General features: G+C 43.3%; 5 protein-coding genes across 9 annotated transcripts in view; 3 read left to right on the plus strand and 2 right to left on the minus strand.

Annotated features, from left to right (window-relative positions):
- Pka-R2 (cAMP-dependent protein kinase type II regulatory subunit) overlaps nucleotides 1-4,473 on the minus strand; it is a 34,561-nt gene extending 30,088 nt beyond the window's left edge. For all 3 annotated transcript variants that reach the window (XM_017251281.3, XM_017251283.3, XM_017251282.3), the window contains exons 1-2: nucleotides 4,391-4,473; nucleotides 2,491-2,734 (exon numbers count right to left, since the gene is read on the minus strand). The gene's annotated coding sequence lies outside the window, so the exon portion shown is untranslated. The remainder of the gene's footprint in view (nucleotides 1-2,490; nucleotides 2,735-4,390) is intronic.
- Nucleotides 4,474-5,846: 1,373 nt separating this feature from the next.
- Nucleotides 5,847-15,068, plus strand: Rme-8 (receptor mediated endocytosis 8). 2 transcript variants are annotated; one of them, XM_017251402.3, is made up of 21 exons: nucleotides 5,847-5,980; nucleotides 6,296-6,519; nucleotides 6,575-6,715; nucleotides 6,775-6,919; nucleotides 7,075-7,276; nucleotides 7,340-7,844; nucleotides 7,902-8,080; nucleotides 8,137-8,344; nucleotides 8,403-8,813; nucleotides 8,877-9,218; nucleotides 9,279-9,487; nucleotides 9,547-9,715; nucleotides 9,779-10,546; nucleotides 10,603-11,293; nucleotides 11,353-12,502; nucleotides 12,557-13,067; nucleotides 13,128-13,621; nucleotides 13,689-14,064; nucleotides 14,121-14,243; nucleotides 14,300-14,558; nucleotides 14,624-15,068. In XM_017251402.3, exons 2-21 carry the CDS (start codon nucleotides 6,328-6,330, stop codon nucleotides 14,737-14,739), a joined length of 7,191 nt encoding a protein of 2,396 aa, XP_017106891.2. In that variant the 5' UTR covers nucleotides 5,847-5,980; nucleotides 6,296-6,327; the 3' UTR covers nucleotides 14,740-15,068. The 2 variants fall into 2 exon arrangements, with proteins under 2 accessions (XP_017106891.2, XP_070134226.1); XM_070278125.1 differs by having other exon boundaries at nucleotides 7,078-7,276.
- Nucleotides 15,069-15,219: 151 nt separating this feature from the next.
- Nucleotides 15,220-16,176, plus strand: LOC108132128 (uncharacterized). Of its 2 annotated transcripts, none has more exons than XM_017251406.3 (2): nucleotides 15,220-15,335; nucleotides 15,394-16,176. In XM_017251406.3, exons 1-2 carry the CDS (start codon nucleotides 15,250-15,252, stop codon nucleotides 15,833-15,835), a joined length of 528 nt encoding a protein of 175 aa, XP_017106895.2. In that variant the 5' UTR covers nucleotides 15,220-15,249; the 3' UTR covers nucleotides 15,836-16,176. The 2 variants fall into 2 exon arrangements, with proteins under 2 accessions (XP_017106895.2, XP_070135086.1); XM_070278985.1 differs by having other exon boundaries at nucleotides 15,234-15,335; nucleotides 15,385-16,176.
- Nucleotides 15,832-17,024, minus strand: Rad51D (Rad51 recombinase D). The gene is made up of 3 exons (XM_017251405.3): nucleotides 16,752-17,024; nucleotides 16,183-16,697; nucleotides 15,832-16,112 (listed from the first exon to the last, which is right to left on the minus strand). Exons 1-3 carry the CDS (start codon nucleotides 17,000-17,002, stop codon nucleotides 15,832-15,834), a joined length of 1,047 nt encoding a protein of 348 aa, XP_017106894.2. The 5' UTR covers nucleotides 17,003-17,024.
- Nucleotides 17,025-17,877: 853 nt separating this feature from the next.
- On the plus strand, nucleotides 17,878-27,888 carry LOC108132035 (nose resistant to fluoxetine protein 6). Its single transcript, XM_043210764.2, has 6 exons — nucleotides 17,878-18,230; nucleotides 20,180-20,541; nucleotides 20,811-21,648; nucleotides 21,709-22,074; nucleotides 27,097-27,640; nucleotides 27,730-27,888. The coding sequence occupies exons 2-6, from the start codon at nucleotides 20,217-20,219 to the stop codon at nucleotides 27,859-27,861; spliced, it is 2,205 nt and encodes a 734-aa protein (XP_043066699.1). The 5' UTR covers nucleotides 17,878-18,230; nucleotides 20,180-20,216; the 3' UTR covers nucleotides 27,862-27,888.
- The last annotated feature ends 24 nt before the right edge of the window (nucleotides 27,889-27,912 follow it).

The following is a 27,912-nucleotide window of genomic DNA, read 5'->3' on the forward strand; positions in this document are numbered from 1 at the left end:
TGGTTATCTTGGCTCCACAACTTTATCGTTTGGCCACTATATATATACGTATATCTATGCTTGGAATATACTATATATACACACATATAAGTATGTATATGTGTGGGAAAAAATAAAACTTAATCTAGATAAGTTTCCACACAAAATGCTTGGCAGGAAAAGCCAATGGAAACTTTGGCCCTGCCATCAAGGCGAAATGCGGTTGCCCTCCTAATTAGTTCGAAAAGGTCTTAGCCGGCAAACTGCAGAAACAACAAAATAAATAATAACAATATAAAATAAAACAAAATAAATAAATAAAAAAAAAAAGGACGAAGGATAAAGGATAACTAGAAGAAAACTCTACCAAGTTTGTGTAATCAAATGAGGAGGGAAACTGAAGCTGGAGTATAAAGAAGCTTTAACTTTTAAGTTTCAGAGCTAGTATTCAGACCAGATCTATTACCAAATTATCTCTCATAGTCCTCATCCAGCTCAGACCGTCTCGTATCGATTTTCTTCGTATAATTGCATCGCCTTGGCTATTGAAGAGCTGGCGGCCCAGAAATCTGAATAGAAATCTGGAAACGCCTTGGCACATACTACAAACGTATATATATGCTTTCCTGCTTCTAGAACGAAGGTCGTAGCTTTTATTGGCCATTTTCTTATTGGCGTCTTTCCTTTTCGGCCAAACAACAATTAAATTTCTGCTGTGTGAATATTTCTTTTCATTTCGCTTCTCGTTTTTTATTTTCTTTGATTGGAGCCCAGAGGGAAGTGGGTCTAAATTATGATTATTTATTCAGGCGGGCCACTGGAAATATTTTGGCCACTTTATGCGCAATAGCTTTCCCAGCGTCTGACTCACTTTGGGCCCACTTTTCGAACATGAATCCCCATCGTATTTACACATAATTTATCAACATCCGTCAAATTATGGCAAGTTGGCAAGTGTATGCACCGGACGCCCGCCACTAATTAATTAATATCATCAATTCAGATTTGATTTAGTTTTGATTTAGTTTGGGGCCAAGTTTTAAGTTGTTTTCCTTGTTTGGCGTCGGACAGGTAGGCAGGCATGCAAATATTGCGCATACGCCGTGTTGTTTACACGATGCGTTCTGCTTTCTATTTTTGTATTTTTGAATTGCAAAATTAATTGCGAATCAGAATTGAAAAACAATTTTCTCTGCCAATTGTTTGGCATAATGGAAAAATGGAAAATCCGTAAAAGTATGAGAAATAAAAGATGTATATCGGAGCAGGGCGGAGGGAGAAACAAAGCGAGGGCGGCCGGAGGACAATAAAGAAATGCTATTCTGCGCCTTTGTCCTTTCGGTTTTATGATGAGTTTTTCACGTGCCGTTATTCACCCTTGTCACTGGCAGGTTCACCAAGAACTGTATAAAAAATAACCCCCGAAAAAAACAGCAGCAACATGAAAGGAAAGCAAAGGACTCTTGTCAATAAAAATCCCTTTAAGCCGTGTTGCAACTTTTTTTTATTCTTGGGGGGCGAATAACTAAAAATGTATGAGGGTTTTTTTTTAGAAAATATATTATTGGTGACCAGAAAACGGCCTTTAATGGATCTGCAGAGCAGGAATGAACGGTGCCTGGGGTTGGGGAAAAATCAATCAATAAACGAGGAATCCCAGCTGGAGCGGCGCAGAACTAAGCTGGGCCATAAGCTCCACGGGTCCAGGAAACGTGAGGACATGACAGGAATCTGCTGTCGTCCTACGACAATGCAGAGTGGGAATGGGACAGGATAAAGGACAGGCAGAGGGTGGCAGTGGGCGGTGCTCAGTGGAGGGGCTAGTCCTCGCCTTGGGCCATTGAATCGAATACCCATTGAAGTCGGCGAGAAGTCTCCTCCCAACTTGGAATCGAATTGGGAAATTGTGTGTTTTGCTGTTGATGGATGGTTGTCTCTGGACTTTCTTGCTTAGTTTTTTGTGTTTCTTTTGGCCAAATACACGGAGAACTGAATTAATTAGAAGTGGACTTGAAGGCGATTGGCATTTATTTATCAACGAAATCCTTAGATAATCTCGAGTAGGAAAGTAGTGCAGCAGGTGCTTTAAGACTTTACCTTCCTATAGATAAGATATTTCAGTTTTACAATTATTTTACTTTTACATTTCAACAATCAGTTGTATTCAGTTTTTATGGCCCAGTTTATGGGCCAAGAATGTGCCTCTGAAACTTGGCCAGCTCATTTGTGAATATCTGTTTGGGTTCCTGAGGCAGCACAGACAGCACAGCACCCCTTTCACCTTGCCCACCTGCCGGCGGTGGCTTATTTAATTTTTTGTTTGCTCTCGAGCTGTGTTTGTGTTTGTTTATCAACCAATGCCAACCCTTGAGCAATTGATAAGCGCGTGAAATATTTAATCGCGAGTCGGGAGACAAACAGAATGGGAATCGAAATGCCAAGTGGAAGTGGGAAATTGAAAGCCACAGCCGTAGCCGTAGCCGTAGCAAGTCGAATCGAATCGAAACTCACCTGACTCTTTGTTTCGCTGTCACCTGGTGGTGGTGCTGCTGACGATGTTGGTGGTTGTGGTGGTGGTGGTGTAGGTGGGCGAATATCCTTTTCCACCAGCTACTGCTTCTGCTCCTGCCTCGGGCTTGCTCCTTATTCTTCTGCTTGTGCTTCTGGTTCTTCTTCTGTTTCTCCTCTTCTGGTTTATTTCTTTCTGGCTATGGCTCTGACTACCTCTCCTCCTCCGACTGTTTGCTCTTTATGGCTAAAACCAAATTTAATTTGTTACTCGCGTTGTTTGATTTTTCTTTTTTTTTTGAGAGGGAGGTGGTTGGATGGTTGCCGCTCTTGTTGCTGTTGTTGTTGTTGTTGTGGATGGTGTTTTTGTTGCGGCGGCAACTCTAATATTCCGAGCAGTGACTTTGATGTTTCGAGTACAGAAATTCGTTATTAATTTTGATGGAAAAAGCGTATTTGCTGGGATTTTAATGATTTCTCCCTTCCCCTTAAAAAAACCATATACTGTTCTTCCGTTAATGGTTCACCAAACATTTAAAATAAAATACCAATCGCTTTTAAAAAATTCCCAATTGCAAAATAAACAACAACATCATTTTCCAAGACTTTTATTTTTAGTTTATACCGTTATACAAACTGTAACGCGGGTGAAGTAAAGAAGTAATTAAGCTAATTGGAACTGCGTACGGCGCATGTTTATCAATGATTTATGTTTGCGTCCAGAGCGCTTCTCTATCTGCTTCAGTTTTTCTGTTTAAATAAAACATTTGCCCTTTCTTGCAGGTTTCTGCCGTGTAATTGTTTAATTAATTGTACCGCCAACCTGCCCGCGTGTGTGTGCACAAAATAATTTTTCGCTTAAATAAACAATTCATAGGTATGTACATACAAAATATATATGTATATATACATTTTTTCCATCGCAATTCGTTGAGGTATGCATACGTGCGTGTGTTTCTTGTTTATTTGCTTATTTTTTACTTTTTTTATTTTTGCTTGCGTTCGACTCCTACATACACTGGCCCACACAGCATTGCATTCAGAGTTTGGCAAGAAAACCGCCGACTTGCCGATTCTGATTGGCATCCGCTGGCTTAGAGTGGGCGCCCGTGACCCAATTTCCAATCAGACGTTCTCGATATCGGAGTATCGATGCACTTGCCAGTCTCTGCTTTGAAAAAAGCCACCCGGTTCAAAGGTGTTAATCACTGGTAATTGCAATTGGCCGATGTTAGAGGTTAATTAATTAATTCGATCAAATGATTAGGCGAAAGTAATTTGCGGGAGAGGCCGAGATCGCATCTGGTTTGCCGATGGCCTGCGCTCAAAAACCGGCATTTGAATCATATGCGCACTGCCAGGCCCCCTTCTCTCCCTCCACCACCTAGCATTGGAGATCGTCCTAGCACCCCCCTCGTGTTTATTGATTGTCATACCCCACCCCGCCCCCACCGAAAAAAACCTTGCATCAACAACAACAACAACAACAGCAGTAGCAAGTACGGCCAAGAGCCGAAGCAGCGCGCAAGCCAAAGTGATAGGTAGATTTTCGTATGTATGTATATTGTATTTCGGTGGGTGGTTGGCTTCGTTCGGTTAGTGGCGGGAGTAGGGAGGGCGCCACCTCCACCACCTGCCGCCCACCGCTGCCACCCCCTACACTCTCCTCGTGTGCATTTCGGCCTCGTTTTTTATTACGCGCACGTAGTGTAGCTTTTTTTTTGCCTGCTCTCTCACATTTTATTTTTTTTTTTCTTAAATTTTTTACATACACTTGCACAATTGGAGTGGGTGGCGCAGCGGGGGCGACAGGGGGCTGCACGCGAAAAATCTCTAATGATTTTTGTAATGTAACTGGAGTTTATTGGCGAGCGCACTGGCTACTCGGTCTGACTGTAATTACATTTTAATTTTTAAACGCACGCAGAACGCGATTTTTTTCACTTGCGTCCGCCGAGGCACACGTTACTGTTAATACTGGATTCTGATTGGAAATACCGAAATGCCAATAGGTCGGGTCCGGCAACTCTTATCAGCATTTACAGTGCTATGTTAACGTGCTGTTAATATTGTGAATGCAAGCTTTTATCGATATTTTTTGGTTGTTGGTGACAAAATTTTAGGAAAACAAATAAAATTTGTTAAAACTATTGTGTTGTTTAATAAATTAATACTGATCGTGAAAAACAGCCAAATTTGACAGTATTACAGCCTGGAAGCGGCCCAGGTACTGGCAGTATTAAAAAGTATTTAAATGTAGTTCTTTGTTTTTAAAGCAATGGGAATTATATTAATTCCGTGTCTCAGGGATTAGGCTGAGATAGCTTTTTTTTTGTTTTTGTTTATTATTGCTGGCGAGATTGTTTTATCTCCGCATTATTACGCACACCAGCAGAAACATTCTCGCTTTTTTGTTTGCATTTAGATAACAGTACGTCCGTTTTATGCAATACGAAATTAGAAATAAATAGTTTAATGGTTATTAAGAAAAGTGGGAGTGTTTTTTTGTGGATTCGTAAGAGGGGAAAACTTTTAAAATTTCTTGGATTAAGCACACAAAATAACGTAAGTAATATTATGATTAAAACCATTTCCAAAATGTAAAAAAAAGATACATTAAAACATACTTTTAAAACTTTAAAAGCTAGTTGACTTATTTAAAGGTTTGAAAAAGGTCTATTCCAAAAGTCCAGAAAACTTATCTCGATATCGGGATCAACAAATATTTTTCATATTCATTAATCAGTCATATTTTTAAAGCCATTTTAATTTGTATCGCAGTGTTGTTGGTATTATAAAATGGGTCTTATTTTCTGAATTAAAATTCTTTAAGAACACTAAAACATATTTTTAATATTTTTTGACTTTGTGGATCGTTTCTTTCTTTAACATTAATTTGTCAAAATTGAAAAACTTAAAAACATTAAAAAAAAACATTGGCGCCAAAGCTTGTGATTTTTGCGGTGAGATTTATCTTAAAATTGTTAACAAAACAAGAAAGCTTGAACATGTAATTTAATTTTCAAGGTATGTAAAATAAATGAAAAACTCTTAATTCTCAGTACATGTAATTTTTAAACCAATTTTTTATCCAATAGCATCCTCGTTAAGAATTGAGTATCCTAAAGGTTGTATACCAGGGGAAAAGCCTAGTCGCGATAATTAGCCTAAAGCCTAAAGCGACAAATAGCATTGGAACTGGTCAATGAAACAGAAAATTTAGTGTTACTATTGTTGCAAGTGCCTTTTAATTTACATTTTAACCAACATTTGCCATTCAAATTTATAAATTTAAAATTACTTTTTTATTGCCGGCGTTGCCAGAAAATTTCTGAAAAAAATACCCTAAAAAATCATATTTTCGACGTCACTGGCAACCCTAGCCATATCAACCAGGGTTTTTTGTTTATTGCAAATTGCAAAAATCCGCAATCGGGAGATAGTACGACAAAAAATACTTCTTAAATCTAGCGACATGCATTAGATCTCCAAGGTAATTAGCCGTGAAAATTTAAGAGTCGCGAAAGTCCTCCGGAAGGCGATTCCAATTGGATCCGCCTTAGGGGCCACAACACTCGTCACGTTTACTCCCCTTTTTTGGGGCCTTTGTTGGCACTTCTGGTGCTCCGCTGCTCTGTTGCTGATAAGTGGCCTGGTCAGCGAGTCAACTTAATTAATCAGTGCCCCGACTCCGGGGCAAGTCAATTGGGTGTTTTGACGTCGTTTGTGAATCAGCTGGGCGCCAGAAAAGCTCTGCCTCCGTTTTGGATTGAGGTTCCCACACTTTCTTTTTCTCCTGGCCTTTTAGGTGGAAATTAATTGGATTTGAGGATAGAAACAATGCTGCCGCCGAAGGAAAATGTTGATCTGGAGTGCTTTATGGTCACAAAGCACTCGTGGAAGGGGAAGTACAAGCGGATCCTGTCGATCGGAACAGCCGGCATTTCCACCTACAACCCGGACAAGTTTGACCTGACGAATCGGTGGACCTACTCGGATATTGTTGCAGCAGCACCATCAAAAACCTCAAATGTAAGTAAGGAAGCTCCTTGATTGCCAAATATCATAAAAAAGTCCTTTATTTCAGATTCCAAATGAGTTTGTGCTAACCATAAAGAAGGATAAGAAGCTGGACACCATTAAGTTATCCTCGGAGTACCGCAACGACATACTCACTTCGATATTAAAATACTACAAAGAGTTTGCCGACAAACCCAAACATGCTCAAGTAAAACCCATAACTAGTGAATAATACTTGTACTTCATTCTTAATACTTATCTTTACAGCGTTTCAGTGCGTACAAGTACCACTGGTCGGGTATCAGCCTCCCCACAGTACTGGAGGTTACGCCGTGCTCCCTGGACCAGCTCGACCCCACCACGAACGACGTGCTGGCCAGCTATATGTACAAGGACATCGAGGGAATAATAGGTAGCTATATAGACTCGACTCGCCAACATTCCCATTCATGTGTACCGTTCTATTGCTATGTGCCACCATTTTAATTCAATGTGTACGCTTTGTCTTTTTCGTTGCTTTCCGCACTCATCTTTCTGGTCTTTGTTTACGTTTGCGCACGTTTTAAGCAGGCATATCGGATTATGAGGGCGGCATCGTAATGGCCTATGGCGGATTCAGTCGCTTGCATCTGTTCAAAGCCCTAAACCACCATGAGATCGTCCAGAATATAGCCCAGAAATCGTCCCAGTTTTTGGGCATCGAGACGAAGATACTCAAAAGCCAGATAACCCTGGAGCAGTTCGAAAGGCAGAGGTTTGGCAAGTTCAGGTGGGTCTTTAGGTGGGAGATTACAAATAATAATAGAAAGTAATGTACCTTTTTTCGTCCCAGTGGCGATCAATTCCAGACTTCCATGACCGAGTTTACGGTCCAGAAGCTAACGCCCCGCCATCCAGACCCTGTGAAACGCACCCTTTGCCTTACGGAGGCGACTCTTCTTGAACGAGATCCGCAAACGTACAGCATCTGCACCCTGCGCCCACTTGCTGATGTTTTTGCCTTGGTCCGCGACAAAGACAACCTGCAGCGCTTCAGCATCGAGTACAAGAACGGCATTGTGCGCAGCTACAGCACAAATGACCGTGACTCGCTGCTAGCAACTGTGCTCGATGCAGTGCGTTCTAGCGGCAATCAGGACGTACATATCCGCATTGGAAACACGCCAAGAGGCAAGCGATATGTCCCGCTTAGTAGTTCCGTGGACGAGGAGACAGAAGCGACTCTATTGCGCCTGGTAATCAATAACTTCCAGAATCCCTCCAAGCGCTACGAGATTCTGGAGCGCTTTAACGCCAATGTGCCGCACAGTGGCCTTAACTACAGTGTTACTCAAGATGTGAGTGAAATCCACAAATTTTGTAAACAAATCTTATTAAAAAATGTTTATTTTCAGAGTTTATTTGCGGAAAACAAAGAGAAACTTATTCTGAGCGCTCTTCAGGCTTTGGCTCAAAAAGAGCTGGACAGTCCCACAGCGCAGCTGACCAACATGGAATTGGAGGCCATATTCCATGCTCTTACCCGCCTACTGGCCAGCAAGGTGGGCTACGCAGCCTTTACCAATCTCCCGGGGTAAGCGGAACTACTGAAACAATTATTAAAAGCAATTAATTGACAAATCTTTTTAGTTTTCGAGAGATCATCGGTACCAAGGTTGTGGCTGCTCTCCGGCGCAAAGATCTGGCTGTAACTTACTCTGCCATCGACATGATCAATTCCCTGATGCATTCAGTGAACTCAGATCATGACCTGAAGCAAGAGCAGTTGAACAAGTCATCCATTTTGTCGTCTAAATCGTTTCTGGAAACTTTGCTGAATATGTGGACAGCCCATGTGGTATATTTGATTGAAAACTATATGCACCAGGCCGTGCTTCATCACTTTATTCTTTCAGAGTCACGGTAGTGGTGCCCTTGTGCTGTCGGCTATGCTGGACTTCATGACCTTTGCGTTGTGTGTGCCTTACAGCGAGACCACCGACGGCAAGCAGTTCGACATTTTGCTGGAGCTGGTCGCCGATCGGGGTCGATATCTGTACAAACTATTCCAACACCCCTCTCTGGCTATTGTCAAGGGAGCTGGCCTCGTTTTGAGAGCCATCATTGAGGAGGGGGAGTTGCATGTGGCCCAGCAGATGCAAGCTTTGGCTCTGGACGAGGCGGCTCTTTGTCGGCACTTGCTAGTAGCTTTGTATACACCGTCAAATGATCCCACCCTGACCACACATCGACAGCTGTCTCGTCATCTGATCGGATTGTGGTTAACGGACAGCGAGGAGGCCATGGAGCTGTTCAAGCGCATTTTTGTAAGTTTTTCCCACTCCCTGTCAGTATTATTAAATTTTTAATATTACGATTTATTTTTACAGCCCGCTGGTCTTTTAACCTTCCTGGAATCGGAGGAATCCGTTCCCGAATCGGATGTGGAAGAAGACAAGCTAAACTTTCGTGACAATCTCAAGTTTGCAATTCAACATTCCAATAGAACGCGCAAAAATGTGATAGAGAAGCATTTGGCAGGCATCAAGCATTGGGGCATGAGCCTGATCGAGCAGCAGGACGAAGCGGCACAGGCTCTGAAAAACCGTCCAGTGGTTCTCCGCAACCGCCGCCAGAAGAAAAAGACATCCGATGTGATTGTGAATCTGCCTTACTTCTTCTACAGCTTTGCCAAAGACCACAGCCTGCCTAACCTAATCTGGAATCATAAGGTAGGGAGAGATTTTTCAAACGAACTATACCTTGTACTAATTTAATCTTCTTTTATCCAGACTCGGGAGGAGCTGCGTATGTGTTTGGAGAACGAGTTACGACAGTTCCTCAATGACCGCGACCTGGCCGGTCAGATGATTGTGGCCTGGAACTATCAAGAGTTTGAAGTAGCCTACCAATGCCTCGCGGATGAAATAAAAATTGGAGACTACTATATCCGCCTGATTTTGGAGAAGGATGACTGGCCCCAGAACTTGGTGAAGGATCCGTAAGTGATCTTTTCTTTAAATCTAAAACAAGGTGAAGCTAAAATCCAAATTCTTACAGGGTTGAGCTATTTAATGCCTTGTACCGAAGAGTCTTGTGCCGGCAACGTGTGAACGATGACCAAATGACCGTGTTCTCGCTTCAAGCCTTGGCCAAAGTGTACAAGCGCTACCACAAGGAGATTGGCAAGTTTAGCGACATGTCCTACATACTCCAGCTCAGCGATAGGGTTGGTTTTTCAATGTCCTTTTCCAAGAATGTTATTCCATCTATTAATTCTTCTCTTTTTTAGTGCCTCTCGCCTTCCATGCGCGACGCCCTAATCAACCTGATATCGTGCCTGGTTCTGGAGAAATCCAACTGTCGAGCCCTTATCGATCATGTCCAGTGCCTGGTGGATCTAATAACATTAGCACACTTGCATAAAGGGCGCGCCCAGTTGAATACCAAAACCAATGTCATCGAAGCCGGCCCGAACATGGCTGCCTACGAGGAGAAGGACTGGTACTACAACATCGAAAAGGATGGGCAGAAGCCGGAGCGGCAGGGACCCATAACCTATTCCGAGCTGAAGGAGCTCTGGCAAAAGGGACTGATCACGCCGAAGACTCGATGCTGGGCTATCGGCATGGATGGCTGGCGGTCGCTGCAGCAAATCCCTCAGCTAAAATGGTGCCTTATTGCCAAGGGGACCCCTCTCTACGACGAGACGGAGCTCTCCTCCAAAATTCTGGATATTTTGATCAAGTGCACGAGCTTCTTCCCAAGCCGCACGCAGAACGGAGTGGCGGTACTGATACCCGGACCAAAGTTGTCGCGAAAACTATCGGAGTTCATCTGCCTGCCGCATGTGGTGCAAGTGTGTCTCACCCACGATCCAGGCTTGCTGGAACGCGTAGCTACATTGCTCTGCCAAATCATGGAGGACAATCCTGAGATGCCCAAGGTCTATCTGACGGGCGTCTTCTACTTTATGCTTATGTACACGGGCAGTAACATCCTGCCCATTACCCGCTTCTTGAAGATGACGCACATGAAGCAGGGCTTCCGCAGTGAAGAGGTAAGTCAACAATGACTCATAACTGGATAGGCTTCTAATAATTTTGCATTCCATAGACGTCCCAATCCGGCATTATGCACAGAAGTATTCTGGGTCAACTCCTGCCCGAGGCCATGGTTTGTTTCCTGGAGAACTACAGCGCCGAAAAGTTTGCGGAAATCTTCTTGGGCGAATTCGACACGCCCGAGGTGATCTGGAGTTCAGAGATGCGTCGCCTGCTCATCGAAAAGATCGCAGCCCATATAGCTGATTTCACGCCGCGACTCCGGGGGCATACAATGGCCAGATACCCATACCTGGCCATCCCAGTGATCAGCTATCCACAGCTGGAAAACGAGCTCTTCTGCCACATCTACTATCTACGCCACCTGTGTGACACACAGAAGTTTCCCAACTGGCCAATTTCGGATCCCGTTCAGCTGCTGAAGCACACATTAGACGCATGGCGGAAGGAAGTTGAGAAGAAGCCACCGCAGATGACCATCCAGCAGGCTTACCAGGACCTCGGCATCGACCTGACAAAGACGCCCAAGCCAGACGAGTCCATGATCCGAAAGAGCTACTACAAGCTGGCGCAGATGTATCATCCAGACAAAAATCCCAACGGCCGCGAAATATTCGAAAAGGTCAATCAGGCCTACGAGTTTCTGTGCTCAAGAAATGTGTGGAGCTCGGGTGGACCAGATCCCAATAACATTGTGCTCATACTTCGCACCCAGAGCATTCTCTTTGAGCGATATCCCGATGGTGAGTTTTTATTACACTTCCCCTTTCGATCGTTGATGACCTCTTGTTTAAATCTTCAGTTTTGCGGCCTTACAAGTACGCGGGATATCCGCAGCTCATCAAAACCATCCGCCTGGAGACGCGCGACGACGAGCTTTTCTCCAAGGAGGCCCAGCTCCTGACCGCTGCTTCAGAGCTGTGTTACCACACGGTTCATTGCTCTGCCCTCAACGCCGAAGAGCTGCGCCGCGAGGAAGGCATTGAGGCGCTCCTGGAGGCCTACACTCGGTGTGTTTCCATTTTGGGAGTGGACTCTAAGCCAGACTCACTGCACTACCAGGTCATTTCGAATGTGACGCGGTGCTTTGAGGTGGCCTGCAACTTCGAGAAGTGCAAGCAGAAAATCATTACGTTGCCGCAGCTTTTGTCCGACGTGTGCCGAGTGGTCTACTTTAAGCACACCCTGTCGGTGAGTCTGGTGACCAGTCTGGCGGCCAACAATTATGATCTGCAGTGCGATCTCTCGCGCAATGGAGTGCTCTGGTCGCTGCTGCTATTCATTTTCGAGTACGACTACACCTTGGACGAAAGCGGAGTGGAGGTCAGCGACAAGTCCAACCAGCAGCAATTGGCCAACAACCTGGCCAAGATGGCTGTTCTCGGGTGCATAGCTTTGGCGGGCTACAACATGGAGCTGCGCCAGAAACCAGTCACGGGCAGTGAGGCTAATTCCCCGGTGGCTAAGCCGCTACCGGCCATCAAACCCAAGCCAGTCCAGACAAACACGGCCTACACCCAGAACGCCCATAATCCGCTGCAAAGCAAGCAGTTGGCCATCACCAGTGGCAAGGAGAAGGAGCCGGAAAGTTCGTCTGGAAGCAGTGATACCTCGAGCTCCACTCCCACGGAAAGTGAGCAGCAGCAGCAGCCCAGTGCCATCCAGCAGAAGTACATTGTGACGGGTGAGGCGAAGAATACGCTGATAAAGCAGGTCCTGGACCGGCTGCTCACCCGCCACATTGCCAACCAGCTGGCCACGGCGCGGGACAGCGACGTACTGAAGTTGCTTACGGCAAACACACGAAATCCCTACCTCATTTGGGACAATGGAACCCGGGCCCAGCTCAAGGACTTCCTCGAGCAGCAACGCACGGTCTCGGCGAAGGAGACGCACGAGGACATTGCCCAAGTCGCGGAGCTGGTCTCTACATTTGAGTTCGATGCTCACAAGTAAGTTAAGCAAATAATCAGGAAAGAATAATTCTAGACATTATACTCTCCCAGGGATGAACTTCAAATAGGAGGCATCTTCATACGCATCTACAACGACATGCCAACGCATCCGATTGCCCAGCCCAAGCTCTTTATCATGGATCTGCTGGAGTACTTAAAGCACGCCTATCAGTTTCTGAATTTTAAGAAAAACCCTGCACCACCTGTTGCACCCAAAATGGGCACCGATGGCATATTAACCCCCACACTGGCACCCAATCATCCCCAGCTACAGCAGGCGACGGCGGGCGGCAAACCTGGCAGCACTTTTGACGAAGTACTAAGCGCGTACAACCGCTCCAAGAGCCGGAAGAAGATGGAGACGGATGCCCTGGCGGAGCAGCAACAGGCCCTGCAACAAAGCAAGTACGACTTTGCCAGCGATGGAAAGCTGGAACTGCATATCACAATGGTGCTCAGGGCGCTGATCGCGGTGATCAAGTCCAACGCAGAGGTGGAGATCCAGTGCATCGGGAACTTTGACATGATCTTTGGTTTTCTGGCCAACAACATATTTCCAGACGTAAGACCTTCCTAATCCTACTAGGGAATTCCAGTCCTAACTATCTCTTTCTTGTTTCAGAGCTCCACGGTCAAGGCTGTTGCCTTGGAAGTCGTTGCTCTTGTCTCTCGCAACAAAGAATGCGTCTCTGAGGTGGCTGCCTGCGAAATTTTGGGCAACTATCTGGTGGCTCTTAAAGACCCAGAGCTCCGTGCCAGCCAGGTAAAGGTCCTGGAGACGCTGTCAGGACTCATGAATGTTCAGGAGATGATCAAGGAAGCCCAGACCAAGGGCGCGGTTATCTATCTGCTTGACATGTTCTGCAATTCGAGAAACCCGCAGATTCGAGAAATGTGTGCCGAAATCCTGGCCAAGATGACGGCAGATCGTCTGAGCGGTCCCAAGGTTCGCATTACCATATCAAAGTTCCTGCCAACGCTGTTCATCGACGCCATGGTGGAGTCCCCAGCCACGTCCATACAGCTTTTTGAGTCCATCCATGAGCACCCGGAGCTGATATGGAACGATTCTACTCGATCCACTGTTTGCGATGCCGTGGCTGAAGCTTGCGAGAGGTAAATGCTGCAAAATGCAACTTTTATAGCTTATATCCTTATTCTTATACCCTTCCCCATATTGCAGATTCTATCAACACCAGAAGTCCAACTCCCGGCATGTCTGGAAGGATCCCGAAATACTTAAAGACATTGTGGCCAACGAAATCGTCGTGGCCGGTGTATACCTCCGCTTGTTTGTCAGCAATCCCGCCTGGACCTTGCGCAAGCCCAAGCAGTTCCTCTCCGACCTCCTGGACTTTGTCGTCGAACAGATCGGCAAAAGCTCTTCCGACCAGGACGTTTTGGATCTCTCAACCACAGCCCTGGTAGAGTTGCTTCGCTCACAGCCCAACCTGGCGGACGATATCCCAGTCCTGGGCCACATACCGAAGTTGTTCAACCTGCTTTCGGTGCAGCCAAAGAACACGCTATCAGTATTACACCAGCTCTCGATTTCTGAGGTGGGTCTGGCATAAACTTTTCGTTGAACAGTAATTCGAGTTCCCTTTTCTTTTAGTTTTGTGTGAGTGCCATTTCGCAGACGGAGTGCGTCGCTCCGCTCAAGAAATGCATGGAGCACAACAGAGACTGCATTGAAAAAGCCTGCGAAACGCTGAGTCGCCTCTTCAAGCATCAGCACGTAAGTGGATTTAGAAAAGGAACGCTCAATGGTTGCTAATAAACAATCCTTCCTAGGACTCGTTAATCAGTCAATCTCTGGAGATGGGTCTAATACCGTTTCTGCTTGGTCTCTTGGACAGTCGCCTCGAGTTCGTGGATAATGCATCGGCGGTTAAGGCACAAATAGTGGCCGCGCTCAAGGGCATGACGCACAATCTCAACTACGGCGACCGGGTCACGCAAATCCTGCTGAAGCATCCAGTGTGGGCCGAGTTCAAGGATCAGCGCCACGATCTGTTCATTACTGATACAAATATACGTGGCTATCTAACCGGTAAGGAATATCTTACTCAAATTCCTTTTATAGATTTGTAATATTTTTGAAATTTTCTTCAAAAGGAGTTAATCCCACGGCTGGGTATCTGACGGCGGGACCCGCACAAAGTGTGGAAGTGCTCACCTCGCCACCGCCCATCGATCGTGACGATCCTTCGGCCCGTTCACCCATCGACTAGCGAATTATCCCCTGCCAGACCAAAGCCAAGGCTAAGGTTGGCCTTTGAGTTGAAGCCTTCGATTGCCACGGAATCTGAAATCTGAACCATTCACGGGTTTCCCCAATTACTGTATTAAACTTTTGCAAATTTCTTACACACGTAGCGTGAAAGTGGGCGGCGATCATATTATTAAACTGTAACAAAGTTTCATTTTTTATATTTATAAAGAGAATTTTGTAAAAATAATTAGTTAATAGCTTATACACAGAACATAAACCAACCTAACTAGAGCATGCATAAAGTGATTATACATATTATGGAATAAAGCCGATTCATTACAAATGAAATGACTGCGTTTTAATGGGAATTTTTCAAAATAAGCTTAATTTTTAAATTTAAACTAATTTAAAAAGTTATTCTTCCTTATTTTCCAAATACTATTAGAAAAATACCGACCGAAAACGCGTTAGGACATTTTTGTTATCATCCGCCAAACAGCTGTTAGCACAAAATAAACAAAAAATATCAATGTCGTTAGTAGCAGATTATAGCGATTCGTCCGAATCTGATGAGGATAATACCAGCCAATCCTCCGACAGCGACGATGTCAAATCGTAAGCTCTATGAGTAAATTACTGGAATACTTTCTAAATATCCATTTAGCATTTGTAGACCTCCCATGCCCGACGAAAAGCCGACCTCCAAGTTGCCCAGTGCCAGCCAGGTCCTAGCCCAGAAAACTGGCAAGGGTGATGTGTTCAGCAATCCATTTCTAGAGGCGGAGCTTCACAAGACCGCCTCATTGGAGCGGCATGTAAAAATGGTTACCAACGATGAGCATCTCAAGCAGAAGAATGGACGCAAAATCTGCTGGAACTTTCGCAGAGGACGCTGCCGTTTTGGAACTAGCTGCCAGTATGCTCACGATTCGGACTTGAGTGTTGAAGGACCGGGAACTACATCTAAAACGGTGGATCCATCGGCTGCCTTAGCTGGTGTGTCCAGAGAAGCCACCAACAGCAAAAAACGAAAACACCCCGGACTGGGTGACTCCCTGGAGCCGGGAAAGCGGGTTATAAAGAACTATAAACAGAACCAGCCGCATCGTAACTAGACTACGCCCGCTTCTGTGATCTGCAGCAGGCAGGTCTCACCTACTGGGCCATAGGTGTTTGTGATTACATTTACCAACCGAATGCCATCATCTTGACTGGTTGTACGGTTGGTACGGTCAGAGCCTTCCTCATCATTCGACTCCATTGGCATTTCCAGGGAAAGCCTCAACGTGCACACAGAACTCCAGTAGTCGCCAAGCATGGGTTCCAACTGCCTCTTCGATGGCGCCTCTTGGCTTCGGCCGTCGTCATCTTCGCCGTCATCATTAACAGTTTCTGATAGGAATTTAAAATTATAATAGACGTAGCGCATATTAAAGTCTTAAATATAAAGTAGAAATAATACCTTCTTCTTTTTGAAAAAAGGACACATTGCCTACGACAAAGGCTATACCGTGAACCGATAGCTTCCTGATGCTGCAGGCCAGCTCTGTGAGCAAAGATTTCCGTAGCATAGTCATCTTCTTTCCCCGAAATGCATAGAAACATGCTGGCAGCGAGTCAATTACAACTAGTTTTGTTCGCTGGGCATCCCCATTCTCAGCAGCCAGTTGCTGGTAAAAATTTTTCAGCAAATCAATTAGTTCTCTGCTGGTCGATGCCTCCGCCACTCGGATTGCCTTCAGTACTCTCTCACAGGTGTCACTGTCCGTTTTGCGTGCAGCTAGCATATCCGTAATCCTTTTGCTAGAGAAATCCCTCTTGAGATCGATGAACAGAGCTTGAAGATCGTGTTTCCACGCAAAGTTCAGGATCAGAGTGTACATCAGTTGAGTTTTACCAACTCCCGTTTGGCCGCATATTTCCCATACTCTTCCCGGCTTGAACTGCTGTTCCACGGAAACCAGAAGTTTGTCTAATCTGAAGGAAACCAATAGTCGATGCCAATATCTATATAGTATCCATATAACTCACTCTTCCAGTCCCGTTCCATAGTTGATATCAGGGATAGGTTCCTCATTAAATGGGTTTGTCAGCAGCGCCATTTCGCTCTTTAGCTGCCTCAATGTTTCTATCTTTATGGCCAGTAATTCTTTAAGTTTGTCCTCATCCTCTTCATAAAACTCGCAAAAGGTTTCAATACCATGTTTACTAAGCAAGTTCAGCTGATATTCGGAAAGTTGTTTGCCAGTTTCAGTTCGTAAAATTTCATTTTTTAAGTCCATTCCGGCGATGAGTGACTGAAAGATTAAGTAATTATAAAGAGTACAGGGATAATATGGTCCCCTAGAACAAATTAGTTTATAATTCAACTTTTATTCAATTTAGAACAAAAAATGTTAATAAACAAAAAAATCGCGGTTTATCGATAATAATCATTTTTTCTTCTTCTTGAAACTTCTTTAAAGTTTAAATATGGTCATACTTAAGAATTATTCTTTAAAATTACCGCCCCATCAAACAAAATGGAGGATTTATTTGTAAAATTTAAAAAAATTTATTTCCAAAATGTAATTTAAATGCCTAAATAATAAAATACATAAGCTACTTGTTAAACTTGACCTCAAACTTCCTTAGTAACTCCAATAGGAATTACAATTTTGAAGCCATTATCCCCCTTGAACTCCTATAGGTTTAAAAAAGCATTTCCGGTTTGGAACTCCTACTTCCGGGTTTTTTTAAAAACAACTTTTAAATTTTAGTTGTATCCTGCCCAAAGCTACACATTTAGAATTCCCCCACGGAAATTATAGCCCAAATAGGTCACGTTACTGTAATTTCAAGACAGCAGTTACATTACAAGATCAATGATATGAGATCTGCTTTATTATTGAAGCTGAACCTGAAATTAGGGCGCTCCTTGACTTTCCCATAATCAGTGGCCCGCCCCCTCATCATCACGACAGAGTCAATGATCGCGCCAACGCGACCCGGAGAAAAAATACAAAAAAAAATGTAAAGAAAAACAAGAACTGCAAGACCGACAATTACAAGCCCAGCTTTGTGACGTATTATAAGAGCGGCTCCGAAATGCGGGCCGCTCGCCAGCTTCCCCAAAAATAAACAGCGCTTGTAACAGCGCACGAGCAACGAAGAGCAGTTTCGCTTTCATCGCTCAGTTTGTTTTTGTTGACGCCGGACTTGCTTTTTTTTTAGCTTTTGGTTTTTTTAATCGACTGCTTGATACCTGTTCACGTGCGACAGCGCTGGCGGAGTTTATAAAGGTTTCAATCGCCACGAAGGGCGGCACAGTTTCTCGGAAAGACGCAAAGCTGCGTGAGCCGCGCTTGAAAATCAAACAACGTTTTCAAATTTGAATCAAATTTTGATTAAAAATATTACCAAAAATAAACAAATCGCCGAAACTATAACAAACAAAAGTGGATAAAAATAAAAGTGGCTTTCAAGGACAGTTCTATATTGATTGGATATTTGTTTGATTCGCCTCTGAAAGTAGGTTTATTCGCCAATTTTTATATTTTTGCAACCGGGATTTACCCTGAAAAATCGAAGCTTTGTTATTTATAAGGTTTTAAATTATGAAAAAATACTTCAAACAAATTTTAGTTTAAAGAAGATAAGTGTGTCCCGAAAGTTAGTTTTTAAAGAGTTTGATAACGTGACTTTAATTATAAAGTTTTTCAAATACTAATATAGGCTTAAACTCTAAAGAAACCAAGAGCTATGCCCAGAAAAGTTTCATAATATTTAAACTAAGCAATAACCATTAACTTCACAGTTGCATTTAATTGAAACTTTCGTTTAATTGAAACTTTTAAAATACAATAAAATGGTGTCGCAAAGGAAAATTAAACCTGGTTTAGTTTCGATTTCAAACACAGTTCTTTCCAAGCCGTGAAAGTAGGTCAAGCTGAAAAGTTAATTAGCTTGTGTTTGATCAAATCCGGGATTAAAACTGATCTCGAATCTAGTCCACGCCTTGACCCCTAATCATGATTGAAAAAGCTCATTTCAGCGAAGTGACACCCGAAAAAATGGAGTGAAAAATAAATCTCCAGCTAGCTTATGCCATTTCCATTAATAATTTAAGAAACAAAAAATTGGAAACTATTTGAACACACACGCAAAATCAACAGCAAACATGGCAAAACCTAAGCCAGTTTGCGAATATTTGTTACAAAACCATCGTGTGTCCGCAAACTGGGCGACCGGGATCCGATTCGCTGGCAAAGTTAAGGTGAAGGTTCATTTGCATAGCCAAAGAAATAAAAACAGAAGAAAAATAAAAACAAATATATAGAGATGCGGTGGCCGATGCGAAACCAAGCGCAGATTTACGATTTACCCTTGAAATCATTTCATCGAAGAGCCATTAGCTGCCAAATATCGCCAACTGCCCGATCGCAGTTTACAACTCGCAGTTTTCGAGTCTCGGAGACATCTTCGAGTGCAAAGAAAACATTATGATTAAAACTAGGGACTTTTTTTGCGCCAAAATTAGGCATCTGCCCGGGGCCTCGCCAATATTCTCGATATTTCTACCTAAAACGTCGGTCGATCAGCCCGAAAGACCTAAATAAATATTAATTGCCGAAATGGGATAAGTATTTAAGAGTTTCGCGTGGCCAACATTTGCAAATTCCAAAGACACGTGCCCAGAATATAAAAAATGATCCCTGAACTTGAAAAAGACAACCATTTTCCAGACACTCTAGTCGTTGACCTCTGTCAATTAAATTATAATACCACAAAGTGGTAGTAACAAATCTGAACAATACCTACATAGTACTTGAAACTTCATGAGTCAAAGCAAGTGACAAGTTCGAATTAGGTTTTTATATTTCGCCTTTGGGCAGCAGCCCATAAACCTTCAGGTGCGATAGACACCTTTATTTTTGCGAGTGATTTTCGCTTGAATTCGAACATCGAACTAATCCGCTGCAATGAACCTGACATTGAAAAACACTCAGGCCGCGGATGCGGCTAATTGTTATTTGAATGGAACTCCACCTACCACTTAGGTTACGTTAATACGAGTACTGCCATGTTCTGTGATCGGTTGAGTGACATGCGGAGTACTTTTTTGGAGGCTTTCTACTTTGAAAAAGTTGAAATGTCCTTATCAGCCTTTAAAATATTTCCTAAAATAAGTTTCGACGCTTCTGAATATTAATTTATTTTAAATACAGATAACTTTACAAATAATTGGCTAGTTAAAGGTGTCATAATAAATTGTTTAGGCAACTAAGTATGAGGGTGTGAGTCACAGAGCACTTAGAATTACCGAATTGTTCCGGTAGGAAGTTTACCAACTTATTTGTGTTTGCTTTCTACTGACGGAGTTTCGACAAAAAAGCCCCCTCCAGTCCTAAGTGGTTATTTAGCCAAAGGGCCTAGTTTTGTTGTTAATATTAATTGGTAAACAATCTTACCTTCTCCAGCTGCCGATAAAGTTAGCGGTCTACGTGTTTCCCAGACATGGAAGCCAATTGGCGAGGGATTCTCGCACTGTGCCTCTTGATCCCAGTGGCTCATGGGGCTGTCAATGAGTCAACGCTGCGGCATCACCACTTTAGCTACGGACCTTTAAACGCCAGTCTGGATTACACGCCGGAATTCAGTAGAGGATCAGAGGAAACGCGGGGCATAATCCCTTCTCATCATGAGCCGCACCTGATTCGCAGCTCAGTAATATTTGGACTGACCAAAGTGGCCAACAGCAGCAACGTGAGTCCCAGTTGCTACAACCACCTGCAACAGGTGCAAAGGGGCATTCTCAGCAAGCAGCCTTGGGCCATGAAAGGTGAGTAATCGAAGATATTTCAGAATATTTAGTGGGTACATGCGAAATCTACAGCCCTTTAAATGAAAGTTCATCGGTCTTTAGTTAAGTCACAGTTGTGACTGGAGAAACCATATAGCCCAGAACCCTTTAATATATACAAATAATAGTGTAGTTTTTATAGAGAAAAGGTTGTATTTGTCAGCTTTAATTTATGACTTAACTTTATTACCAAAATTTTAACATTGTGGAGGGTTCTCCAATTAACGCAAAACGCTTACACTTTCCAGTACTCGATGCTTCTGGAACAAAGCCATCTGGATTCGTTTTTGGCCAAAACTACTGGCTGGGTAGTCGGGAGGCCTGTCGTGGAGTCCAGCGACCCGTGGGAATTACACTTTCCCGGAATTATGAACGCAAGATGCACTACAGCATCCTGACCCAAAGCGCTCCCTTTTCAATGGACTACCGTGTGATCTACTTGCGACACCGATCTCCGTGGCAAGTGGAGATCAAGGTGATGTCCGAGCAAGTGTTGCACATAGGTCTGTGCCTGCCCAGCGCCTGCGATTCGGAGGAAGTGAAGCAAATAGCCAGGGACTATGTGTCTGGTGGAACCTTTGCCGAAGATGATATCTTTGACATGCGACCGGAAGTGCTATACATGAAGGATCTGAAACTGAGCAATCGTTTCTACCAGCGACTGACATTCAAGCTAGTGGTGGGCTCGGTCCTGGCCACTGGAGCTCTAATGGTCTGTGCCCAGCAGCTACGAGTGGCCAAGCGAGGCAATGAACCGGATCTTGGCTTGGCTCCCGTTGAATCAGAAATCTGGCAGATTCTGGACACGCTTCTCCAGTGGCAGCCCCTGCAGAGCTTTGTCTCCTGCTTCGATGTGGTGAACAATTGGAATAAGATTTCCGCCACGAGACAGAACCAGCCCGGAGAGATTCCCATCATGAATGGCCTGAGATCTATCTGCGCCTTTTGGATTCTAATATTCCATGTGGTGTGGTACATGTACTTTACAGTCCATAACAAAACAGTGCTTATATCATATGCGGAAAAGGCTTTGTTTCAATACGTGTCCACAGCTCCCCTCTTGGTGGATGTATTCTTTACCATCAGGTGAGTTTTGAGGGCTTTCCAAGTAGACTCTTTTGTGTTAACAATAATGTTATATTTCAGTGGCTTTTTGCAAACTTACAACTTCTTGAGAAACGCCAAGCAACTGGAGGCGGTCCGTGGTAATGGGCTTTGGGGAAACATGAAACTTTACGGAAAACTCTTGTTCCACCGATATCTGAGGTTGGGACCACTCTATCTGGTGGTTGTGGGCAGTGTGGATCTGGCCTTCTCGTACATTGGAGATGTCTCCGTTTATCACATTAATGAACGATTCGACGAACTGTGCACCCAGCACTGGTGGAGGAACCTGCTCTTCATCCAGAACCTTTTCGATCACCGGGAACTTTGTGCGAATTGGAGCTGGAGTCTAGCCTGCGATATGCAGTTTTTCCTCCTGGCTAATCTAATGCTCTTTGTTTACGCCAAGTAAGTAGGAAAGTGAAGATAGAAGGAAAGTCACTTCCCTCTCTTTCTTTCAAGCGAACGGTCGTGTTTTTTTGTGCGCACTGCGTTTTTGATAAATATTGGTAAACCGGTGTTTACATACTTTGTGAATTAAATCTTGTGAATCATAACAATCTTAAAGCCTAAACCGTATCGCTTCGCGAGTGCTTTGGTATATTTGGAATCGAATTAATAATTTGTCTAAATTCTATTCCAAGCATAGCTCAGCTCTGCTTCTTCCCCGGCTTATCTATATTTTCTGCATTTCTCTTGTGCACTCTTTCAAAGCTCCCGCTTCGGCTTCTTGTTTGGCACAGTGGTTCAAGGTATTGTGTTTTTTAACTTTTTAAATATTAATTTTTGTCTTATTAAATTAGAAAAAAAAAAATAATAATAATAAACAAAATGGAATTTAAACTGGTCTGTGCCATTAAGTCTTGCAACAAGACGATTTCCACATCCCAGCCTAGTATCCATTGCTGGTTATGTGAAAACGTCGTGCACGCCAAGTGTGCCGGTTTCACTGCATCAGTTTCGGATGCCATTTCCCGTAGGTCTGGGATACACTATTGTTGCGAAAATTGTCGTGCTGTGCAAGGCGAAATGAGGTCGTTCATGAGACAGACCAAAAATGGATTTAAAGAGCTGATCACTGGTTTTCGTAAAATCAATGACCAGCTCTGTGCGCTTGACACTCAATTTAGTGGCCTTCAGCTGCTAAATGAGTCCCCTAAGCGTAAGAAATCCGCTGTTTCTGATCCGCCTCAGCCTGCTCAGCCGACATTAACGCAGCCGCTTATAACTCTGGCCACCCCAAGGGCCTTAACTGAGAAAAATTCGTCAGAATTTCTCAGGGATAATGAGCAATTGTCCGATATGTCCGCCATGGCATCCCTTCAAGTGATGCCACAGGTCCTAGGGAACGAAACCCCCATTAGGGTCACCCAAAAGGGTATTCCACAGTCCGGACCACCGGCACCGACTGATGCTGCAGTTCTTGTACCTGCGACACCAAAACCCTTACAGGTGATTCCTCCATCGAAACATATATTTGTTTCTCGGCTTGCCCCTGATACTTCAGAGATTGATATCTCGGCTTATATCAAAGCCAAAACTAAAGCCGATATAAAGGTGGAGGACATACAAAAATTTAAATACAATTATACAAGGCGCACGTCTTCTTTCAAGATTCGTGTGCCCGCGCTGATGTTCAAGACGATTTGTTCTCCCAGTTTTTGGCCAGAGAATCTTTTCGTCCAAGAACATCAGCCTAGTTCCGTTAAAAAAAAAGTTAATAAACCAGTGGGAGTCAGACTTCCCAATATCGGAACCACTGACCAACCCTCCACCTCTTCTTTGGCCTCTAACCCAAAAAACTAATTTCCTCACTAAATCTTACCTATCAGAATACTAGGGGGCTACGTAGCAAACTCCCCAAGCTATATTCTGATAGTTCTTTCTTTGCATCCCATATAATAGCATTTACAGAAACTTGGTTAAATCCGGAGATCTTTAGCTCCGAAGTTTTTCCAAGTAAGTACACCACTTTTAGACGGGATCGATCTCAGCGAAGAGGAGGTGGAGTCCTCATTTCGGTAGACTCTACTTTTGCTTCTGAAGAGGTGAAATCCCAAGAGTTTGGTGACATAGAATTTATTTGCGTTAAAATCACTATGTCCGTGAAAGCTTTATACATTACATGTTCATATATACCTCCTAAAAATTTAAATACAATTATACAAGGCGCACGTCTTCTTTCAAGATTCGTGTGCCCGCGCTGATGTTCAAGACGATTTGTTCTCCCAGTTTTTGGCCAGAGAATCTTTTCGTCCAAGAACATCAGCCTAGTTCCGTTAAAAAAAAAGTTAATAAACCAGTGGGAGTCAGACTTCCCAATATCGGAACCACTGACCAACCCTCCACCTCTTCTTTGGCCTCTAACCCAAAAAACTAATTTCCTCACTAACTCTTACCTATCAGAATACTAGGGGGCTACGTAGCAAACTCCCCAAGCTATATTCTGATAGTTCTTTCTTTGCATCCCATATAATAGCATTTACAGAAACTTGGTTAAATCCGGAGATCTTTAGCTCCGAAGTTTTTCCAAGTAAGTACACCACTTTTAGACGGGATCGATCTCAGCGAAGAGGAGGTGGAGTCCTCATTTCGGTAGACTCTACTTTTGCTTCTGAAGAGGTGAAATCCCAAGAGTTTGGTGACATAGAATTTATTTGCGTTAAAATCACTATGTCCGTGAAAGCTTTATACATTACATGTTCATATATACCTCCTATGTCTGAACCGCCCACATATTGGCAGCATTTGTCCGCTATTCGATACGTCTCTAATCTTATGACGGATCGTGACCAACTCGTAGCGGTGGGCGACTTTAATATCCCAGAATTAAAGTGGTCCAACGTCGATAACTCACCATCTTTGTCACTTATAACTTACCATGACTTCACCGCGGGCATGTTTGACATGTCCCTAGGTCAGATTAATCATGTTAGAAATTCGCTAGGTCGGCTCTTAGACTTATGTTTTGTATCTGATCCGGATGGTACCGCTCTCTCCAGAGCTTTTCCCCTTTCAACCCCAGAGGATCCATATCACCCCACGCTGGAGGTCTCAATCGAAACCACTCCTGGTATCGATCAGATGTCTCCGAGCGTGGTAAATAAGATTCGCTGTTTCCGTAAAGCTGATTTTCAAAAACTTAATAGCCTTATCGATACATTTGACTGGTCTGATATTCTGGCGTGCACTGATCTTAATGTCACTTTAGAAAAATTTTATTTTACTTTAAATACATTTTTTGACTCATGTGTGCCTTGGAAACATCCGTCCGCTTCAACAAATCCTCCTTGGTATACAAGGTCCCTCACTAACCTAAAAAATAAAAAAAATAAGCTTTTACTTAAATATAAAAAAACCTGCAGTAGTGTTGATTTCTCAAGATACCTACTAGCTCGGTCGAATTTTACCGTGCATAACGCTGAATGTTATAGGAATTATATTGACCGCTGCCGGATTCAATTTACTCAGGATCCAAAGCAGTTTTATAATTTTGTAAACACTAAGCGTAAACACGTATCTTTTTCACCTCTGCTTATGTTTGAAAATTCCTCTGCGACTTCGGATCAGGCCATTGCCGATCTATTCGCAGAATTTTTTCAAACAACTTATTCTCCTCCTAAATTGACTGATCAGCCTTATGCATATAACATTCAAGCAGCAAATCTTATTTTCTGTCCGTCTTTTTCTGAGAACAACTTATTATCTGGTCTTTTAAGGGTAAAACCCATTTATTCGCCAGGCCCCGACGGAGTACCAGGCTGTGTGCTAAAATACTGCGCCAGGGCTCTGTGCAAACCTCTTCTAAGACTTTTCAACTTATCTTTGGAAACCTCGATTTTTCCCCTTAAGTGGAAGGAATCATTTATAATTCCCCTACATAAAAAGGGGAAAAAGTCCGAGGCTGTCAACTACAGAGGCATCTCTAAGTTGTCGGCAATTCCAAAGTTATTTGAAAAATTAATTACCCCTCATTTGCAACACCTTTGCTCTTCGATCATCACTCCTTGTCAGCATGGCTTTATTAAGCGTCGCTCCACCACCACAAACTTATTGGAGTTGACATCCTTTGTCATAGACGGCTTTTGTAAGGGATATCAAACCGATGTAATTTACACAGACTTCAGCAAAGCATTTGATTCAGTTAATCACTCACTTTTGTTGAGTAAACTGAATATGCTGGGTTTTCCTAAAGACCTCTTAACGTGGATCTCCAGCTACCTAGATGGAAGGACACAAAGAGTCTTATTTAAAAACATACAGTCCCGTCTGGTCCGTGCTACATCCGGCGTCCCTCAAGGAAGTCATCTTGGCCCGTTATTATTTACGCTTTTTATAAACGACTTGCCCCCTGCTTTAACGAACTCTCTAGTTCTTATGTATGCAGATGATGTAAAGCTTTGTCTTCAGTATAAATCCATCTCTGCCCAATGCAGTCTTCAGTCTGACCTTGATAACTTTCAAAAATGGTGTTTGGCTAATGATCTAATACTTAATGGATCAAAATGCAAGCATATGTCTTTTTATCGTTCTTGCCCTCTGCAAGCTACGTATTCCATTAATGGGATTGCCTTAGAAAAATTAACCCAGGTTAATGATCTCGGCATCCTATTAGACATAAAACTTAAATTTGCCGACCATATTTCCTTAATGGTTAATAAGGCTAAAGGAGTCCTTGGTTTTATTAAAAGGTGGTCAAAAGAATTTAATGACCCCTATATAACCAAAACTTTATTCATTTCTTTGGTCCGTCCGATACTAGAGTACGGTTCATGTGTCTGGAGTCCCCAATATGGAGTACATAAGGACCGCATAGAATCCGTACAAAAGAACTTTTTAATATTTGCACTTAGAGGCCTATACTGGGATGCAAATCTTCAGCTTCCATCCTACAGTAGCAGACTTTTACTTATTAACTTACCTAGCTTAACAAATCGTAGGACAATGCTCGGTGTAGTTTTTCTGCATAACCTTATCAACGGGGATGTAGATAGCCAGCATTTACTAACACGCTTAAATTTCAACATTCCTAATAGAAGGACTCGAAACTTTAGTCCTCTGTTCCTTAGCCGTTGTAGTTCGACATATGCACTGCATGACCCTTTTAGGGTATTATGTTCGAACTACAATGGTCTCTACTCTATTACATCTCTTTCCTGTCCCTCTAATTTAAAATATAGAATTTTAAATTTCCTTACTAACTCCTCTTAGCTTAATAATTAACAAATAACTTAATATACTCTAACAAATCGTTTCTTGAGCGCCCCTCGGTCGTCTGGGCCTCTAAGCTTTATGATGAATACAGGAATGCTAGCTGATGCTCTTATTGATGCACAAGCCATTTCCAAATTCTGAAAGACCGCGAAAAAAAAAAAAAAAAAAAAAAAAAAGATAACCAGGAACTTCTTTAAAATTTTTACTTCACCTTAGACATCCCAAAACCGCAAAAGTATTGACTTTGACCGGACTCCTGGCCACCATTACTTGGTCCTATGGGATTGGCATCAACTATAAGTTTGAGTTCTCCTTCGACTCCACCTACGCCACTGGAACCCAAATCTACACCAGTCCTTTTGTCAGGATTTTGCCCTATATTGTGGGCGCCATTGCTGCCTGGTGTCTTCAGGAGCAACGCTTCCTGTTCGAGATGACAGAAAGGCAGAACCGGCGGCTCTGGCACTATAGTATTTGGGTGTTTCTGGGATGCATATACTCCACGGTGAAACGGGATCTGGGTCACCTGATAACAATATCCCTATTTGTTTTGGGACGTGCTCTATTCTCGCTTACCGTTTGCTGGATGGTCGTGGGCAGTGCCAAGGGAAGCGGAGTCTGGTGGTCACGCCTGCTGGAGGCCAAGTGCTTCCAGCATTTAAATCGACTGTCCTACGCCATTTATCTGTTGAATCCCTTGGTGATTGCTCTCGTCTACAGTCTCACCAGTGCTAGTACACACGCCGATCCGTTTATGCTGGTAGGTCTTTTTTCTTCAAGTACAAGATTACTAGTGTAGTAATAAGTACAATCGGATTAATATAAACAATATTTTCTTATTTCTTATAGAGCGTGGTCTGCTGTGGTTTCGCCTTGATCGTGTACCTCGTATCCATAGTTTTTTCTCTGGCTTTTGAGCTGCCCTACAGCAATCTTTCTAGTTTACTGCTACGACGGCAGGGAAAGTCCAAAGCTTCATAAACTGTGATTACCTCTCGTTTATTATATTGAAACTAAGTCAGTTAATAATAA

Source organism: Drosophila bipectinata, chromosome 2R (assembly GCF_030179905.1).
Source record: "Drosophila bipectinata strain 14024-0381.07 chromosome 2R, DbipHiC1v2, whole genome shotgun sequence".
Classification (NCBI taxonomy): Eukaryota; Metazoa; Arthropoda; class Insecta; order Diptera; family Drosophilidae; genus Drosophila; species Drosophila bipectinata.

Excerpts from the sequence above, each read along its gene's own strand:
- Rme-8 (XM_017251402.3), top strand. The coding sequence starts at position 6,328 with ATGCTGCCGCCGAAGGAAAATGTTGATCTGGAGTGCTTTATGGTCACA. Across the intron at positions 6,920-7,074 it reads GGACATCGAGGGAATAATAG|CAGGCATATCGGATTATGAG; the intron begins GTAGCTATATAG and ends GCACGTTTTAAG. Across the intron at positions 13,068-13,127 it reads CCAACAACATATTTCCAGAC|AGCTCCACGGTCAAGGCTGT; the intron begins GTAAGACCTTCC and ends TTCTTGTTTCAG.
- LOC108132128 (XM_070278985.1), top strand. The coding sequence starts at position 15,250 with ATGTCGTTAGTAGCAGATTATAGCGATTCGTCCGAATCTGATGAGGAT. Across the intron at positions 15,336-15,384 it reads GACAGCGACGATGTCAAATC|CATTTGTAGACCTCCCATGC; the intron begins GTAAGCTCTATG and ends ATATCCATTTAG.
- Rad51D (XM_017251405.3), bottom strand. The coding sequence starts at position 17,002 with ATGGACTTAAAAAATGAAATTTTACGAACTGAAACTGGCAAACAACTT. Across the intron at positions 16,698-16,751 it reads TATGGAACGGGACTGGAAGA|ATTAGACAAACTTCTGGTTT; the intron begins GTGAGTTATATG and ends GGTTTCCTTCAG. Across the intron at positions 16,113-16,182 it reads CTTTTTTCAAAAAGAAGAAG|AAACTGTTAATGATGACGGC; the intron begins GTATTATTTCTA and ends AATTCCTATCAG.
- LOC108132035 (XM_043210764.2), top strand. The coding sequence starts at position 20,217 with ATGGAAGCCAATTGGCGAGGGATTCTCGCACTGTGCCTCTTGATCCCA. Across the intron at positions 21,649-21,708 it reads GATGTATTCTTTACCATCAG|TGGCTTTTTGCAAACTTACA; the intron begins GTGAGTTTTGAG and ends GTTATATTTCAG. Across the intron at positions 22,075-27,096 it reads ATGCTCTTTGTTTACGCCAA|ACATCCCAAAACCGCAAAAG; the intron begins GTAAGTAGGAAA and ends ACTTCACCTTAG.